We start from the raw sequence: 18,310 nt of genomic DNA, 5'->3' as shown, positions 1-18,310 counted from the left end.
TCTAACATGATTCCAGAACAGTGACATCAAATAAAGTCAAATAGATACCTAGATGCCTATGGGGCTTGACCACTGGGTTCAAGCATCATCATCATCATTAGCATTGTTAGTGTCAGTTATGTGACAAACTTGAACTAAAACAAGCAAACTCTTTGCCTGGCACAACAAAACAAGGTTGCAAGTTAAGAAAGCAATACCACATCAGAATAAGGCAGACACTCAAAGGCAAATGTCCAGGATAAAGAACATGTGGTGGAAGTAGAAAACCCAAGAGATCCAACAATGCATTAACCGTTTTGACATGTGAAGCTTTTTTCAAATGGTGAATTGCCAACAACAGCTGATACTGTCCAAGCTATCCCCCAGTAACTTGTGGTAGAATCTATGGGTGGGCCACCATCATTGGGGGAGCTGCAACAAGCAATTAAATGGATTAAAAACAACAAAATGGTATTCCAGCTGAGGTCATCAAATTGACAGACATTTGCTCACAAAAGCCATCCCTGGTCCCCACAAAAAAAACAAATTACACAGAGGCTTTCACCAGGGTCTGTTTGTCGAGTCCATGCACTCATTCTATGGATTTAGGAGGAAAAAGACCTGGAACTTTATAGGGAAATCTGAAAAATCAGGATAAAAACTGAAAGAACCATGGATGTCTGAAATCAGAAACCAAAACAGAAATTGCTGGAACTGTTCTGAGGAAGGGTCACTGGACCTGAAACGTTAACTCTGATTTCTCTCCACAGATGCTGCCAGATCTGCTGAGATTTTCCAGCAATTTCTGGTTTTGGTTTTGAAAAATCAGGATCAGGATCAAACAAGGCTGTGTGAATAACCTCGATATTGTTCACAGTATGGCTTTTGGTAACTGTTCACCTGATCAAAGGTTAATGATCCGTTACTGTCAATACTAAATACTGGCTGGACAGTAAATTCTTTAACATCACTTGGCTCCCTGCCATTAAATTGACCATCATTGATATACAGAATCCAAGGTTTACTGATGATTGCAATGTGGCCGCCCACTTTGTACCAGATTTTCAAGTCAATTATGATGTCTTCAACTCTGTATATGACAAAGTTAGCCTATCCTTGAGTATTGCAAACATATATCAAACCACACATAGTCAACCAAATATTCCACCTTTCATGTATTCTGAAGGAGAGATTCTGGAATTTGATAAGCATTTTCCACACCTTGGCATCCAGCAATGCCAATAGGCCACCATTGTCACTGGTCTCAACATAATTCAAGTGAAATTTGGCCCAATGGAACAGTTTCCCCTTTCACCAGTGCTGGCGCCAGTGCAACATGAATTAAACCTATATCTCCCACAGCAATCATAGAGCAATGCATCCAGCTTTTGATCATCTTAATTCTACGTCAGTTTGCTCAGGCCTAGGTAGTAATCCAGGGAAATAAACTTTCTCTTTGCTTTCTGTTACTGTAATCCGGAACATTACAAGCATTGTTGCGACTACTATTGCAGACCATTTCGTTAAAATAAATAATCAAGTGAGTTTAAAATCTGAGTGGGCTTCCAATGAGATGCTCCATCAGTGCAGAAGTTAAAGCAGGACACTCAGCCTGTTCATTCTAATGACTAAGTCTCATTAACATCCTGCTGGTTGGCTTGACAACAACTTCTTGAACAAGAATCCAGAAGCAGTTTGCTTGCTTCAGGATGACTAAGATTGGGTGGCTTGAGGTAACCTGGCAGCCATGTTAGTTATGGAGGGAAGGTTTTTAGGTTTTTGGAAATAGTTAAGTGGAGAACTCAGGCAGAAGTGCCCAAGCTTTCTTTGTAGGGCCCGGTGAATAATCTCTGTTCCTCTGATTATTACAAAGGCAAGCTACAGACTAGATAGGTCCTCTGCTGAGTGTATGCTAAGGTTATCAGGTCCCACTCAGTTAATGTTAATGATTTACAAATGTTGTCAGGCTTCTCAGTTCCTCAAGAGAGCAGCAACGTTAAAATGCCACCATAAGATTGCCTTGAAACGCTTACTTCCATAGCTGTAAACCTTGAGTCGCAATAATATTAGTTTGAACATCATTAATTAATACTAAATAGCTCTCTTACAGAAGATACAGGATCAGTAACAATTCTTGGACAAAAATTATGTTTTTTTTTCTTAATGGTAAAATTGAATTAAATGTGACTGACACTAGTATGTACAATTCTTAGCTGCTGGGCAAGGACACATTGGTTGCCTGCAATGGCTTATAGAAATGGGAGCAGACCATCACATCAGAAATGATGCTGGAGAGACACCAAAGGATGTGGCTAAGAGGTAATCAATTAGTTGTTAAAACTGTAGTACCTTTAAAAATGTTCGATCTTTTAATTTCATCTGCAATGATGGGGCAGACTTTCAACTTGGTGGTGAACCATATCTTTGCCATGTTCAGCAATATGAGAATTTTAACAGTCATTGAACTTGAAACATTAACTTTCTTCCCAGAGATGCTGCCAGACCTGCTGAGTTTCTCCAACAAGTTCTGGTTTTGTTTGCGAATTTTAAGATCGTCTTTGCTTAGTCTCTGCCAAACGTTTCATTTTTTATGTTACCTTATTTTAATTATTTAAGTTACTTTAATAACAAACTGAAATAGGTGGTGACCTTTTACAGTTACAATGATTAGGTAATATGTGCAGAATCTAAACTCTTGAACTGACTTCATAGAGTCCCAGCCAGTAAGCATAATTCATTCATGTGTCCAAATAGGTTTGTTAATGAAGTGCATGTGATTAGATTGTATGACAGTTTCATCAGATTTCCATACAGCTTTACTTGTATGCATGCAGAAGGTACCAATAGGTTGCTTGTTGCCCAGTCTTAAGGGGATGATATTAGGTACTTGCAGGCCACTCTTCTGTGCAACATACTCAGCAGAATAGCCTGACGTTTGGAGATGACATTCCTCTTTTGGGTCTAATATTTAAAGAGCTGACTTGTTGGAATGGGTATATGAATAGGAAGGGTTCAGTGGGATATAAGCCGGGTGCTGGCAGGTGGGACTAGATTGGGTTGGGATATCTGGTCGGCATAGACGGGTTGGACCGAAGGGTCTGTTTCCATGCAGTACATCTCTATGACTGTATAACATTTGACGATACTTAACTTAAAAGGAAAAGTGGTCAGTACTTCAATGGTTGCAGTTACACTGCAAGAGTAACCTTTGATTAAAAAGGCATGGAAATGGATGTCTCAAATCACTATTACATAACTCAAATTCTATTTGCTGTTTCTGTTTCTCATCTTTAAACAGACTGTTGTATTGCTCAACAAAAGCCATCACCTGATTGTCCAAAACGTCTATTATTTCAGTTGACATAATGTTACAGAAATAAATCTAGAAAAAGATAACAGTTGGGAATGTATGTTATTTTGAAACTAAACGTTTCCTGTTTGGAGAGTTGAGAAATTGCCACTATTAGCAGTTGTGATTTGATTTTACTTCATGGCTTTGAAAATCCATGGATATTCAGCAAAACAGCATGAGTTCAAATTCCACCTGCTGTCGTGATCTGGACCACAGCATTCGTCTAGGCCTCTGGATTATTAGTTCAATGCAACCATTTCCCCATCTTTGTTTTCTCAAATATATATTGTCTTTTACCTTACAATCTTAGCATTCATCAACAGTCGAAAGTTAGGCCAAAATCTAGAGACAATCAAAATGCTCATGTTTTCAGGAAATCTTGTGGATGGAGATTGTCTGCTTGACTCCACCCATGCTCTTATAAAATGGAATAGGATCCTGAAAATTGGAGTGTGTATTTTCTGGGCCTTCATTATTGTCTTGCTTATATTGACATAGGCATTTCTAGTTAGACTTGGCCCTCTGGCTGACTGGTGGTGTAGTACACACTTAGAAATTCTTTATCAAGGTCTTGTCGTGGAACATCAAGAATTTGAGTGCCAAACATGATCTTTACAGATATCCTATAAGAACAGAGCAGCTGTACCTGGTTTCCTGGGTGACCTGGTAGTAATTGTGCAAGTTGGGTTCAAACCGTAAACAATTCTTATGCTTGTATAGGGCAGGTCGAGCACAAACTAATCCTTGGATTACTGCATTACAGATTTTCCCAGTTGGCAGCAGTTAATCTTCTGGGTGGAGGCATAGATGATGATTCTGATGAAGAACTGAGTAAAGACAATCTCAACGTCTTTCACCAACATGTTATAGAATCAAGTACAGATAATCAGGATAACATTAACCTGAGTGGGGCTCAGAAGAAGGAAGCAAGGAGTAAGTTGATATTCTTTGTGTGCTTCATTAAGCAGTATATAATCGGGTTATGTTGGAACGTTATCAGGTTGTGTTACGCTTTCACTGGGGGCATGCCAGTTTATCCCACTTTATTCTAAAGTGAGTTATTGACATGACATTTAAATAATTTAAAAACTGTCCAGGAAAAAAAGTGCAAATGTATCATCAATCAATTTGCAGCCCTTTGTAATATAGACACTACCTTCTCTACTTGTTTTAGCAGAAGTTATGTTCCCCTCTGCTGTCTTTTCTCACCTCTCCCCTGCTTCAAGTCATGTAATGAGCTCTGATGTTGTTGTCTTCCCCAAGTCTTCACTATACCCCCTTCAGCTCTGCGCAGAGTAGATACAAAGATAATGTTGGTTATTAGTTTGGATCCCTGGATTACCAGTCCAGGGTCATTACCAGTATGCTGTCATCTCCCCCAATACATACATACTTTCTTGTCTTTCTCAAATTCATATTGGTCTTTATTTTAAGACCTAATTTCAGTATTTCCTACTCTCGTGCTACAAATCAGTATTTTATGCTTACTCAACATCTTGTGTTCACCCATGCAGTGAGGGCCTATGAAAAGATTGAAAAATTTGAACGGTTATTAGAAATTGCAAAAAGCAACTACAGACAACTTGGAGGCATGCAGGAGGAAGATCACCTCCGGCAGAAGGAAGAGAAAGAAGCAGAAAGGTAGCTGTCAAGTGCAACTTTTTATTGCTATGAAATAATTTTCACAGTATGTTCTGTCAGCAAAGAATGTCACTTGCTGCATGTCAAGAAATAGGGGCTAGACTACCCAAAACTTCCGGTCCATTGAATTAAATAGATGGGAATCAAATTGAGGTTTCTCACCAGAAACATGTTGCTGAACATGTAATATTAAGCTAAAGTTTATTTATTCATTCTCTTGTTAATTAAATAATTTGTTATTTAGCATAGCTATTTGAGAAGCTGAGCCAACTGTAATTTAGTTAACTTTTAATTTAAATTTTATATGATGCAATGCTGCCTCTCTTCATTGTTCTAACTCAGATGGACTGAGTTGAATACTATAAGAGTGCAATTTCCAGCTGCTCCTAAGCAGTTGTAGTAGGATGTGACTTCATGTGTCATCTGTCACTAGTTCGTCAGCTCAGCTGTATTTTTCAGTTATAGGAGAAAACCTTCTCACACTAAAGTGCTGAAAAAGCTTTATTGAACCTGATGAATGTCACTTGGTAGTGCTGCAAACCTCCACTAGACACAGATAAGGAAAATATTGCCATTGCATGGCTGTCTTATGGAACCACATTGTTAATACAGCACTTAAAAAACAAGATTTCCATGGTTTCCAAAAGCACCAAATTGAATTTAATTTCTAGTTTGCAATCTACATTGATAAATGAACCTCATTAGGGTGGAGGAAAGCATTTGGAGCCCAACCTTGATTTTAATTGATGATCACTTTATTTTGCAAGGTGAGCAGCTAGACTAAATGACAGTTACCTGTCATTGTGGGTCTGTAATGCAAATGACCATACACATTCCCTTTTGCTTCTGTATGAATCTGCTGTTTCCTTTCACTGTAAGGAGACAGTCAAGATAGAATTTTGGATATTACAATTTATAGCAGCAACATTTGGCTAAGAAAGAAAAAGTCAGCAAGACTTCCACCCTTGGTCATTGCACAGCAAAGTCCACACGTATTTGTTCTTCCTGAGTATCAATGACAGATGACTTCTGTAATTCTGTTTGAGAAGGAGGGGGTTGTGTGAGGTATCACTACCAATGTTCTCATTATTTTTATTATGTAGTGAGACATACTTGTGGTGTAACGAAAGGATGATACAGATTGGCATTTTTCTTCATACAGAGTGTTGCAGGAGTTGCAGGCTCAACTGGAGTATGAACGTCTTCGCCGGGAGAAGCTGGAGTGCCAGCTGGATGATTGTCGAGCCGAGATAGGCCACCTAAATCAGTGTCTGGAAAAACTGAAGACATCTGATGGCTCTGTGGTGAGAGGGTTATATTAGTTCAGCTAGTTTAATGATCAGTTTTCAGTATTTTAGTGTTACTTTATTTAGTCTTTTAGGAGACCTTTAACAAATTGAGTTCTGAAATCAGTAATTGTTTCTGTCATTATTGAAATGAATGAATCTACTGAAAAAGCAGTTCCTTTCATCTCTCATTTGGCAATTAGTCCTTGCATCTGTGCTTGAGCTCAGACTGTTATGAGGTCTGGAGTTAAATGGTTCTGACAGACCCTAAGCTTAATCTTCTGCAGTCTACAGCTTTCTTCTTCACTATCAATTAGAGATCAAATTTTGATGTTATCTTCAAACTGTCTTTTGAGACCCCCTACCTTTAAGTCGAAATAATTGGTGTATACCATAAACAGTACTGAGCCTCACTGAAACACACTGGAAACAACCTTCCAATACCAAAACAACACCATTTAACATTAATTACCCTTTAATAACTAGCAGTGACCCACTTTCAGATTCAACTTGACACTTTCTGTTTGCCATTGTGTGAACTTGTCAAAAACCCTGTTAAGAACCATGTCGACTAAGTCAAATGTGCTGCTCTCATTAGCCTTCCTACTATTTTCCAAATCCTTGTCCTTGATTAATTAATGATTTTCTACATGATGATTTATATCACACCTCAGGATTTTCCTGCAGCTGGGCTGATTAACCAGTAATTATTTGATCAAGCCCCTTCTCTGTTTTTAAGCAATGGTTTATTAGCTGACCTCCTATCCTCTGACACCATGATACCAACCTGAAAAAAATTAGAAAATGATGGTTAGAGTCTCTGCTATTACCCTTGGTCCTCCTAACAGCCCAGAGATATTGTTCAACAGGAACTGGTATATTGTTTCAAAGATGTCACATCTCTTAATATCTCCTGTTTCAATATATCAATACAGTGCAGTATTTACACTCTGCCTGATCTACAGTGTCTGCATTTTGTCCCCTTTTTATGAAGGATGACCCAAATATTTATTAAGAACCAAGCTCTCATCTTCTGCCACTACACACATTACCCATTTGGTCTTTAATTGGTTGAATTCTTCTAGGGAAATGTTCTTCTCTCAAAAGTGTGTAATTTTTAAAAAGTCTTTGCTTTTACTTGCCAATGCTTTTATTTTGTGCCTTCTATTTGCTTTCTTTGATGTTTTCATGAGGTTAGATTTCTCATATTCCTTCCATGCAAAGGGACTTACCTGATCCAAGTTAAAAATTGTTAATTAATTCTCATGTCACATCTGCATTTGAACAACAGGCTTTGGGGAATGGTTAGTTCCTATTTCAATTAATCTGCTGAAACTTTCATCCAAGCATTTGTTTTCTCTTAACATGGCTATTCCATTGCTCTCCTAGCTGCCTTCCTACCTTTTTTATTCTCCCATGGGATATGGATGCCCCTGTATATGTTGCACATCTCTAATTGCCCTTGAATTGATTGGCTCTCTGAAGACATTTCAGAAAGCCATTGAGAGTCCATCACATTTCTGAGATTCTGTGGATCTGGAATCAAATGTAGGCCCAACTGGATAAGGACAGCAGATTGCCTTCCCAAAAGGATGTTAGTGAACCTTCCGATCTTCATAATCATGGTTATGCAGAATGCTTAGTTCTGATATGCAGGACATGGACAATCTGGCTGAGATTTTGTGCAGACCCACAGTGATTGATGTATCCAGTACACTTGGCTTCATGTCACCAAAGAATGAAACAAATGGTCTGCACACAAATATAATGATGGTTATCTCTCAGAAAGGTGCTAAGTAGCATCATCCATTTGGTGCAATTTTCTTAAGATCTTTAAAAACACTTCAAATTGGCTTTTGCAATGAGATACTAGGTTCCATCATCATCATTTATGGGAATGTTCGTGAACTCAGTTTTCCTTCTGTTAGCTGTATGATTTGTGTGACATTATTCATGACTTGGTATTGCAGGACTATAGCACTTTTGTTCTGATTTTGGTTGTGGAACATAGTGTTCTCTATCCTGCTGCTTTTGTCTTCGATCATACTGGGAACCCCAAGTTGCAGACTCGATGGATTGATGCCTCATTTTAAAGTGTGCCAAATTTAGTTTCTGAAATGTTCATCTATGCTCTTCCTCTCTTTCAATAGCTAGGTTGGTGAGAATGAGGTCAGCTAGCTTGCTTACTCATGTTAGTGCACTCACCATTTGTTGGAGGCTAGGTTTTCCAGCTTTGTCAGTCATGTATCAGTAATATTCTAATTAACTACTTATGGTATTGGTGCTTGAAATTCTGTGTCCATGGTATTTCGTGTACCTTTTGTTTGGTTCTCCCTCAAATGGGTTTCAATGTTGAGGCATAATGATTGATCAGTTGATTGTGGTGGGGTCTGTTGATAGTAATTGGTCTCTAAAACAAAAGCAAAATGCTGCAGATGCAGAAATCATAAATTTAAAAAAAAAGAAAGTTCTTGTGAAACTCGGCAGGTTTTGCAGCAACTTTGGTGAGAGAAACAGAGTTAATGTATCAAATTGAGTATGATGATTCTTTAGAACTGAAGAGAGAAATGGGAAAATGATATTTTATTGTAAAAGCAAAGTTGGAGAAGAGCAAGTGGAAAAGAAGGAAAGGCCAAGGGAATGTTAAAGAGCAATGGTGATAATTAATGTAAGGGTTAATACGCAGGATCTTGTTCTTTGCAGACAAAACACACACAAGCATAGACAGTACTGTGTATATCTTAGACACAGCATGTGTTTCATCCCAGCAAAATAAATGAGAGCCATTCTCTGGTCAAGACATTGCCCTGAGGAATTAGCAAATCAGAAACAACCTGCTTTGTTTAAAATTTAATACGAAGCCTGTCAGTTAGCTGTTAGTCATCAACTAATTGGTGCATTGTTCTTGTGAATTAGGAGAAAATGAGGACTGCAGATGCTAGAGAGTCAGAGTCGAAAAGTGTGGTGCTGAAAAAGCACAGCAGGTCAGGCAACATCCGAGGAGCAGGAGAGTAGACGTTTCGGGCCTGACTTGCTGTGCTTTTTCAGTGCCACACAATTCTTGTGCATTGTCTGATAAGTGGAAGATGAAAAGCAGCAACAAAATGTGTTTTTCTCAATAGTATTCATGGTTTGGTTGTTAGAGATCAGTCACCTCAGCCACAGGACCTCACTGCAGGAGTTCCTCAAGGTAGTGTCCCAGGTTCAACCATCTTCTGCTGCTCATCATGAGGTCAGAATTGGGTTGTTCACTGATGATTGTACAATGTTCAGCATCATTTAGGTACTGAAACAAAAACCTGGACAATAACCAGGCTTAGACTCATGCTACACAAGCGCAAGACAATGGCCATCTTGTCCAAGAGAGAATTTAACCATCATCGTTTGATATTCAATAGCATTACCATTGCTAAATTTTCCACTGCCAAAAGTTATCATTGGAAGTTATGATTGACCAGAAACTGAACTGGACTTGCCACATAAATATTATGAATACAAGAGCTGAGGCGGGGAATTCTGAAGGGAGTAACTCACCCCCTGCTTCCCTTAGATTTGTTCACTACCCCTACAAGTCAAGATTATGATGGAAAATATTTCATTTGCTTAGCAGCTCCATCGACACTCATAAAACTGAACACCATCCACCAATACACAGTGACAGCAGTTGTGTATCATTTATAAGATGCATTGCAGTAACTAGAGATGGGCAATAACTGCATGACTAGCCAGTTTTGCTCGTATTCTGTGAACAAATAAAAAAAAAGTCCACATTGAACTCAAAACTTTAACTGTTTCTCTCTTCACAGGATGCAGCCATACTAGCTGCGTTTTTCTACTATTTTGTATTTTTACATTAGCAATTTATCTTGTTTGATCCCATGAAGCTTTTGGGATGTAATGAGGTTTAGAGTCTATGTTGAGGACTCCCAGGGCCATACTAGCCAACTGTATATCTTTTCGCCACTAGCTCTGATCAATCAACCTTTGTGATTGGGAAGGATATGCCAGGGATACTGAAGGAGGTTCTGAGATGTTGTTTAATAAGTGTTCTCTGTGAGATGATTGTCAGGTTAAGCCTTGAGTAATCCATGGGAAATTTCTACCAAACTAGGCAGCAGTTCCTAAATTTGACTGAATTCACTGGATTTGGTCGTCTTGAGTTCCACAGTGATTGCTTTGTTAAAATGTCCTAGTAGGCCATCTTAGGATGTATTAAGAGACAAGCATATGTCAGTATCTAGATTGGTTTGGTGTGGCAGGGTTCCTCACTTGTAGGGCACTAATTAACTAATTGCTTGTTTTAAGTAACCTTAGTGTTTTGATGGTCCCTGACGCTAACCCATAGTGTACTAGATTTTACATTGTACAGCACTTAATTATGTAATGACTTTACACTTGTACTGATGCACACCACTGTTATTGCAAAGACAGATGATGCTTGCTAGAGCAGAATAGCCCTTTTTTAATTTTCCTAAAATCATTACTTTTCCCGAAAAAGTTTAGACATTTTTCTCTTTGTCTTACACAGGTAGAAACTTTGGAAGAGCCTGTTAAAGGGAAAAGAAAAGGAAAAAAGAAACAGGTGACCAATTCTGGAGGTGTGTTTGTGCGACGTGTTCCTTTGACAGGAACAGTGCCAAACCCAGACCACTCTGATACTCCAGAACCCTTTGCCATAGGCACGTTTAAATCTGTAATCAAATCTAGACCATAAACTTACCTGCACATATATTGTTCTCATATTGTCTCTAATTATAGAAAAACTGACTGCTGTCATTGTACTATTTCATAATGTGGGTGAAAATTTTGGAAATAATTCTATTGCTGGTTGAAAATATTCTTTTCCTGATTTTTTTTTTCTTATGTATATCTTTGGTATTTGTTCCACTTTTAAATCAACAATTTTACACTGATTGATTAGACAGTTTGACTCAAATGTTTTGTTCAGTCAGACTCACTTGAGAGCTCCTTATAAAAATGGGGTTTGGGGCTTGATTCTGGGATTTCCATCCAGTTTTCCTGAAATGTTAGTTGCTGCAGGTTAAGGTATAGGTAGCTCTCCCACCCTTGCAGGTTCCTTTGGGGAATAAACAGTTTAAATATTTCTGCATTTTGTTGTGCAAGTATTCGTGATTCATGGCACCTCAGGAGTCATTCATCGTGAGGAATCCCCTGTCCTGTGTGAGAAGCCAAAAATAATTATCCAGTTGCTCCTGTAATTCTGTTGTTGTTAGGCGGTAAAATGCATAAAATAAATTGTTCAGTTTCAATAGTTAGATACTATATGCAAGATAGGTAAAAACAAGGACTGCAGATGCTGGAAACTAGATTTTGGATTAGAGTGGTGCTGGCAGTTCAGGCAGCATCCGAGGAGCAGGAAAATCGACATTCCGGGCAAAAGCCCTTCATCAGTGAAAGTGAATCTAATCTAATCTAGATATAGTCTCAATAATTCCTGTATTACTGAAGCATAACATCTTTACATTTATGTTCAATTCCTCTTGTAACAAAGGCTAGAATTTCATTGTCCTTCTTAAGTATGTGCTGCATAGAACATAGAACACAGAGCAGTGAAGCTAGCACAGGTGTTGTGCCAAACATGGCGCCAAACTAAAGTAATCCCTTTCACTTGACCTTCGTCCATATCCCTCCTTTCCTTGCATATTCATGCATTTATCTAAAAGCTCCTTAAACACCCCTATTGTAACTGCCTCCACCACCACACTTGGCAGTGCCTTCGAGACTCCTACCACTCTCTGTGTAAAAAACATAACATGTTTGGAACTCTTGCAGCAGAATTGAGACTATATCTCTTAGCTGCAGTTTTCATCTCCTTATTTAAGGGTGTGACAATATTAGAGGTAGTTCAGAGGAAGTTTATTGGATTGATACCTGGAATCAGCAAGTTGTCACATGATGATAAGTTGGAGACGCTGAGCTTGTTTGCATTGGAGTTTAGAATAGTGATAGTGACTTGATTGACGTGTATAAGATCCTGAATGCATTGACCAGCTGGAAAGGATGTTTCCTGTCCTGGGTGAGTGCAGAATGAGGGGACACCGTTCAAAAATTAAGAGTCGTCCTTTTAGGACAGAAGTCAAGAGAATTTTTGTTTCTGTGAGTGTTGTGTGACTTTGAAACTTTGTACCTTGGAAGACACAACAGAAATGGTGTCATTTCATTTTTCTGGGAGGAGATTTATAAACTCTTGTTAGGCTAAGGAATCTAGGATTATTGGAGGTAACTGGGAATGGGGAATTTGAAACACAAATAGATCAGCTTCGATTTTTAAAAATTCATTCAGGGGATGTAAACATTCAAATCAGGATGCGGAGTGGTTCAGAGGGGAATTTGCAGCTGGTGGTGATCCCATATATTTTGGTCTTCTAGATAGTAGTGGTACAGGCTTGGAAAATGTTGCCTCAGGAGCTTTAGTGAAACTCTGCAGTGCATCTTATAGGTGGTACACATTGCTGCTAATGAGCATTGGTCTTAAAAGCTGCTTTGTCCTGGATGATGTTAAGCTTCTTGATTGTTGTTGGATCTGCACTCATCCAGGCAAATGGAGACTATTCCATCACATTCCTGACTTGTACAGGCTTTGGAGAATCAGAAAGTATGTTACTCGCTGTAGACGCCGAGCCTCTGACCTGTTGTAACCACGGTTTTTTTTAATTACAGGTCTAGTTCAATTTCTGGTCAATAGTAACCCCCAGCATATTGAGAACATGGGATTCAGTGGTGGTAATGTCATTGAATGTTTGATTAGATTACTTAGTGTGGAAACAGGCCCTTCGGCCTAACAAGTCTACACCGACCTTCCAAAGAGTAACCCACCCAGACCCATTTCCCTCTGATTAATGCACACTGTGGGAGGAAACCGGAGCACCTGGAAGAAATCCACACAGACATGGGGGGAATGTGCAAACTTCACATAGACAGTCACCTGAGGCTGGAATCGAACCTGGGTCCCTGGCGCTGTGAGGCAACAGTACTAACCACTGAGCCACTGTGCTGCCCCCTTGTTGAGGGGCGATGGTTAGATTCTCTCCAGTATGTATGGCTGTGATGATTGATTGAATTGTTGTGCATGTTCTATAACTGCTCTTAATTCATATGTTCATATGCTAATATACATTTTATTGACTGAGCTCTGCCCACAGTGGATACTGTGTGGGTGCCTATGGAGGATGCCTTGGTTTAAGAAGGATCATGGTACAATGAAGGGTCAAAGAAGGGGGAATGGGTGATCAGAGTTTATGAAGGAGCAAATGTAGGTATGTAGTGTGGAACAGGTATATGGATTTGAGGCATCATCGTTCACCTTTAAGATTAGACCAAAGTCCAAATGAACAATGGCAGGAATTTCCAACCACCTCATCTGGCTTCCTGTTACCACTTCTGGTCTGTGGCTGGAAAAGCAAGCCCAATAGTACTCAGCTGACCTCCCGTGGAATGAAGGTAAAATGGGTGTGACCTCTTTAAAAGAAGACATGTCCTAGCCAGGAAGTTTATCAACCCAACTTTCTTTCTTCCACCAGAAAAATCCAGCCCAATGTTTACATTTGAGAGTTTGGAACACAATCAAAGTACTTCTACAGCAGGTCACTTGCACTCATAATGTGAATCAAATGTGCTTAGAAATCTATTTTGAACTGTGCTATTAATTTAGATGCAGAATTATTTAACTGTCAAAACTTGATATTTTCATAAATATTAATATTTGCAAATATGATGAAAGACATTTTAATTTATATTTTGAAAATAATTAAAAATTTCTGTGTAACATGCCATGTTGCTTGTAAAGCTTTAGCAATGCTGTTTTGAGTTCTGATGATGTGAAGACTTGATTTTTCTAATTCTAGTTTGCTGGCCTTTAGTGGAGGGCCTGCGTCAAGAAGGATGAGTAGAACGCAGGAAGGAGAACAAAAGACAAGGAGGATGAATGGTCATGGGTAGATGTGGGGAGAAATGGAGAAGGGAGGAAAAGTGAAGCAGTGAAAGAAGTTGCGAAGGGGAGAGTATGGGAGAGAACAAAAGGGGCATGGGGAGGGAAGGGAATGTGTTCTCACTATTGATGCAACACAATTTTTAAATTGAAAAACATTTTGAGCACAGGTGTCTTATGGGTCAATGGGCTAGCTGGTGTGTTGACTATCACTGCAGCTAATATTCAAATACAAGCAACTAGCTGACAGCCAGGAGAAAAACAGCAGCTGTAAAGGTGGGCTCACAGTGAACGCTATCTGGAAAGGACAGATAGCAATTATTATGATAGTGCAGAAGCAAAGTTAATGTAATATTTCCTCCTTTTCTTTCATTATAAATTCACCTTTTACCAGAAGAATGTACCATTGAAGTCTCAGAACTATGGAATGCCACCTGATGCATGCAATTTGACAACGGTGCTCGATATTTTTATTGTGTTTCTTTGTCGATTGACATCTGTGATGCTGACAGCAAGTTACGCTTGAATCACTATTTTAGGGATTGCATTTCAGATTATAATTTGCTGTGTAAAAAAGAAAAATCAGGCCTCCCTCCTCAAGTTTTTGCAATACTTTCAAATTTTCTCTATCAGAACTTTCATGATTTTGAACATTTCTATTAAAATTGCCCATTAACTTTCTCTGTTCCAATGAGAACAATCTCAACTTCTTCAATCTCTCGAGGCAACTGCAGTCTTTTGCTCAAAGTGATATTGTAAAGTTCAGCCGGACATCCATCCTAACGTGAAAATATACAGAGCAAAGCCTTTCTTGAAATGTGGCTAGGGTTCAGTTATTGATTTGGAAGTGGCAATCAGTCTGGGAGGGGTCTGTCAGCAGTTCTATGTAAGGGACATTATCAGAGAATGGAAAGTGAAAAGGGAATTTTTTTGCAATAATTATTCTATCATTCAGGTAAAAAGCTGAAAATTTTGGCTGGAATAAATAGTGTTGAACAGACTTGTTGGGTGGCTTAAGACAGAGTGAAATAAAATGTTGTGAAATGTTAAAATCAAGACTTAAATATTTAAGAAAGAACTGGCTGGTTCAATAGTATATTGATACAGAGACACCTGGTGGACAGGAAAGCATTACTAATGTTTCTCAAAATTTTAACCCAGAAAATCCCATTATTGTAACACTTTTACATAGAGTATACACAGAGACAAGCCATTTGGCCCGTGGACCAACAAAGTACATTGAAAACCCATGTCAACTGATTTCATATTTGTCCATAACTGTCATGTTTGTGGTAATCTGGGGAGGTATTGGCCCAGTGGTACTATCGCTAGACTATTCACCCAGAAACTCAACTAATGTTTAAGGGAATGCAAATTCCAATCACACCATGGCAGATGGTAGAATTTGAGTGGTCTATTGACAACTATGAGACCATTGTCAATTGTCAGAAAAACCTAATTCCCTAGAATCCTTGAGGGAAGAAAATCTGTCATCCTTAATAAAAACTGAAAGAACTGTGGATGCTGGAAATCAGAAACCAAACAAATTGCTGGAAAAGCTCTAGCATCTGTGGAGAGAAATCAGAGCGGACATTTCAGTCTGAGCCCTGAGGAAGGGTCACTGGACCAGAAATGTTAACTCTGATTTCTCTCTCCAGATGCTCCCAGGCCTGCTGAACTTTTCCAGTAATTTGTTTTTGAATTGGTCATCCTTTCCTGGTTTAGCATACGTGTAACTCCAGACCCATGGTCCTGTGGTTTACTCTTAACTGTTCTCTGGGCAATTAGGGTCGAGCAATAAATGCTGGCCTAGCCAGTGAAGCCCTCATCCTGTGACCGAATAGAAAAAAAATCGAATGGATATATGTTGTGAAGGGAATTGCAAGAGTTTTAGAAATATTTTATTGGTGGACAGGGGATTTGGTTTTGCATGGGTAGGGTTGATTGAGGATTAATGCCTAAATGCCACTGGAATAAATGTAAAACTAATCTTTAAATATGTTTTGGAATTTGATTCTGGCAATGATGTCCATCTTCCCAGACTGAATAAAGAGTTGCATCAGAAAGCAAGTATGACTCAACTAGAAAATCCTTGGCACAATTTAGGTGTCTTTATATCTCCTATGACTGCACAAGGAAAGATGATCAAATGTCAATTTTACAGGGAAAATATGGTTAGAGGGAAGGGAATAATTAATTAGGCTCTGCAGCATAATCCAGATTCTGATTTAAAATCTTAAATTTGCCTTAACTTTGTATTGCTGTTTTCATCTATACCTGGATCTAGTTGTCTATATTGGACCAAATAATAGACAATGCATAAAATAAAGTGGTCTAAATATAGTGAACAGTAAATATACTGATCATTGTTGCCTTGGCCATGATTATGTGGTACTTAAACTGGAGCCAAATATTTTCTTTCACTGATCATACTTTGATCTACAAGTGACATTTTAACAATTGAAAATAAATTCTTGTTACTGAAGTAGCAAATGCTGCTGATACATAAAGTGCAAACATGATCATCAGCTTTAAAGCTAACTTGCACAGGCGTAAAGCAATGAACAAATTCCCTTTAAGGCATTCTGTATGATGACTGATGGTAGTTTGCACCACTTACAAAGTACAAATCAACTTCACTCTATGCATGCTACAGCAAGCAGATATTTTCCTTGTTCACTTCTCACAATGATGCATATGTGGCAAGTCAATAATTTTGTGACAATCTACACATCTGTAAATGCAAATCTAAATTCAAAGTCATATTTGTACTTGAATGACGTAGATGGTTGGTCTGTGCATTCAGAGCTATTTAAGAAAAGTTTGTGTATCTATAGAAACAAATTAGAGCTGTTGCTCACTTTTTTCTGTTTGTTTTTACAGTAAATGTGCATGAAAATAACATGAAAATGGTGTGGAGCTATGATTGTGAGAAAAGGGAACAGATGAGATTACAGAGAGATCATGTAGGGTAGAAGCTGGTATTGAATTAACCTGAGCTATCTTTCTCATATCTGAGTCCGAGTCCATCACACAGGAAATTGGTAGAAGACCAAAGGGGCAGTAGTCACTCTCAGATTTTCATTGCTTAAGACTGGCTTGTGCAAGATCCTTAAACAGATTGAACACACTACACATATAGGTGGGAATTGATGCTAAAATGACAACCTTCTTTAATTTTTATGAATATATAATACAAATATTCCTTTTCAAAAAGGAATATTATCTTTGTGACAACGTTCTCATCTGATGTGATCTTTCAAAATTGACTTTACTTGGTGATTTTCTTTATACCAGGTGACTTTTAGAAATTGTTATTAATTGTTTATCCTTTAATTTTCCAGAGAATAAATGGTTTAATTGCTACCATTTTTCAGCACAAACAGTAACAGAAATATGTGGACGAAATAGTTGGCTATCTAGTTCCTCATATCACTTTACATAATTACCTGGACACTTGCCACATCCATCACTTCCAACTTTCATCAATTTCAATCAATATTGCAAGTAAAAAAAAGTTCTGTTCAAGATTACATTATTTGCTGAACAACCAAGCAACAGCATTCAGCATAACAGACTCAGCTGTACAACACTACAGAGGCCAGAAACAAAGCCTTAAAGCAGCACCAAATGCTGAATATCACAACACATTCCATGTGCATAAAGAAGCTGTTGAAGGTCAGTTTTGCACCATGATCCCACTCTCACCAGCAATGGGTTAAGAACAGCCAAAGTCAGTTCGTATGAGAATGTTACAACAAATAAAGAATAGAATTGTGTTTCAACTCACTATCCAGTTTTTGGAATCATTTGTAAACACAATTAACATTAATGGAACATAACTGACTTTCCTAAAAACATAGCAGATCAACAATCATTCTTTCCAGAAAAATCCCAATTTTTTTAATGGAATTATCTTCAAGATAGTTAAGTTCCACTAAGTTGCTTGTTGCTGAAGATCATCTTTCATTTGCTATTTTTGCCACAATCGATAAAATCCTAAGGCTATTGCTAGGCAACTGAACACCGATGCTGTAGAACGATAAAGCAGAAAATAGAATTAGATAAATGCTGATTTTTCTAAAATGCTGAACTTGTTTCTCA

At 38.4% G+C, this 18,310-nt stretch overlaps 2 protein-coding genes across 7 annotated transcripts in view; one reads left to right on the top strand and one right to left on the bottom strand.

Annotated features, from left to right (window-relative positions):
- Positions 1-14,179, top strand: part of LOC122550614 (ankyrin repeat domain-containing protein 42-like) — a 42,610-nt gene extending 28,431 nt beyond the window's left edge. For 2 of the 3 annotated variants that reach the window (XM_043691634.1, XM_043691636.1), the window contains exons 8-12: positions 2,193-2,298; positions 4,095-4,264; positions 4,846-4,972; positions 6,135-6,276; positions 10,787-11,623. In XM_043691634.1, coding sequence (XP_043547569.1) covers positions 2,193-2,298; positions 4,095-4,264; positions 4,846-4,972; positions 6,135-6,276; positions 10,787-10,972 — 731 coding nt within the window. In that variant the 3' untranslated portion in view covers positions 10,973-11,623. Of the gene's footprint in view, positions 1-2,192; positions 2,299-4,094; positions 4,265-4,845; positions 4,973-6,134; positions 6,277-10,786; positions 11,624-13,799 lie in introns of those variants that run through there. The other variant, XM_043691635.1, reaches the window with a different exon arrangement.
- Positions 14,180-17,355: 3,176 nt separating this feature from the next.
- ccdc90b (coiled-coil domain containing 90B) overlaps positions 17,356-18,310 on the bottom strand; it is a 39,951-nt gene continuing 38,996 nt past the window's right edge. For all 4 annotated transcript variants that reach the window (XM_043691639.1, XM_043691640.1, XM_043691641.1 and 1 more), the window contains one exon: positions 17,356-18,238. In XM_043691639.1, coding sequence (XP_043547574.1) covers positions 18,180-18,238 — 59 coding nt within the window. In that variant the 3' untranslated portion in view covers positions 17,356-18,179. The remainder of the gene's footprint in view (positions 18,239-18,310) is intronic.

Source organism: Chiloscyllium plagiosum, chromosome 6 (assembly GCF_004010195.1).
Source record: "Chiloscyllium plagiosum isolate BGI_BamShark_2017 chromosome 6, ASM401019v2, whole genome shotgun sequence".
NCBI classification, from domain to species: Eukaryota; Metazoa; Chordata; class Chondrichthyes; order Orectolobiformes; family Hemiscylliidae; genus Chiloscyllium; species Chiloscyllium plagiosum.
Note: the sequence above shows the minus strand (reverse complement) of the source record. Positions and strands in the feature narration are given on the sequence as shown.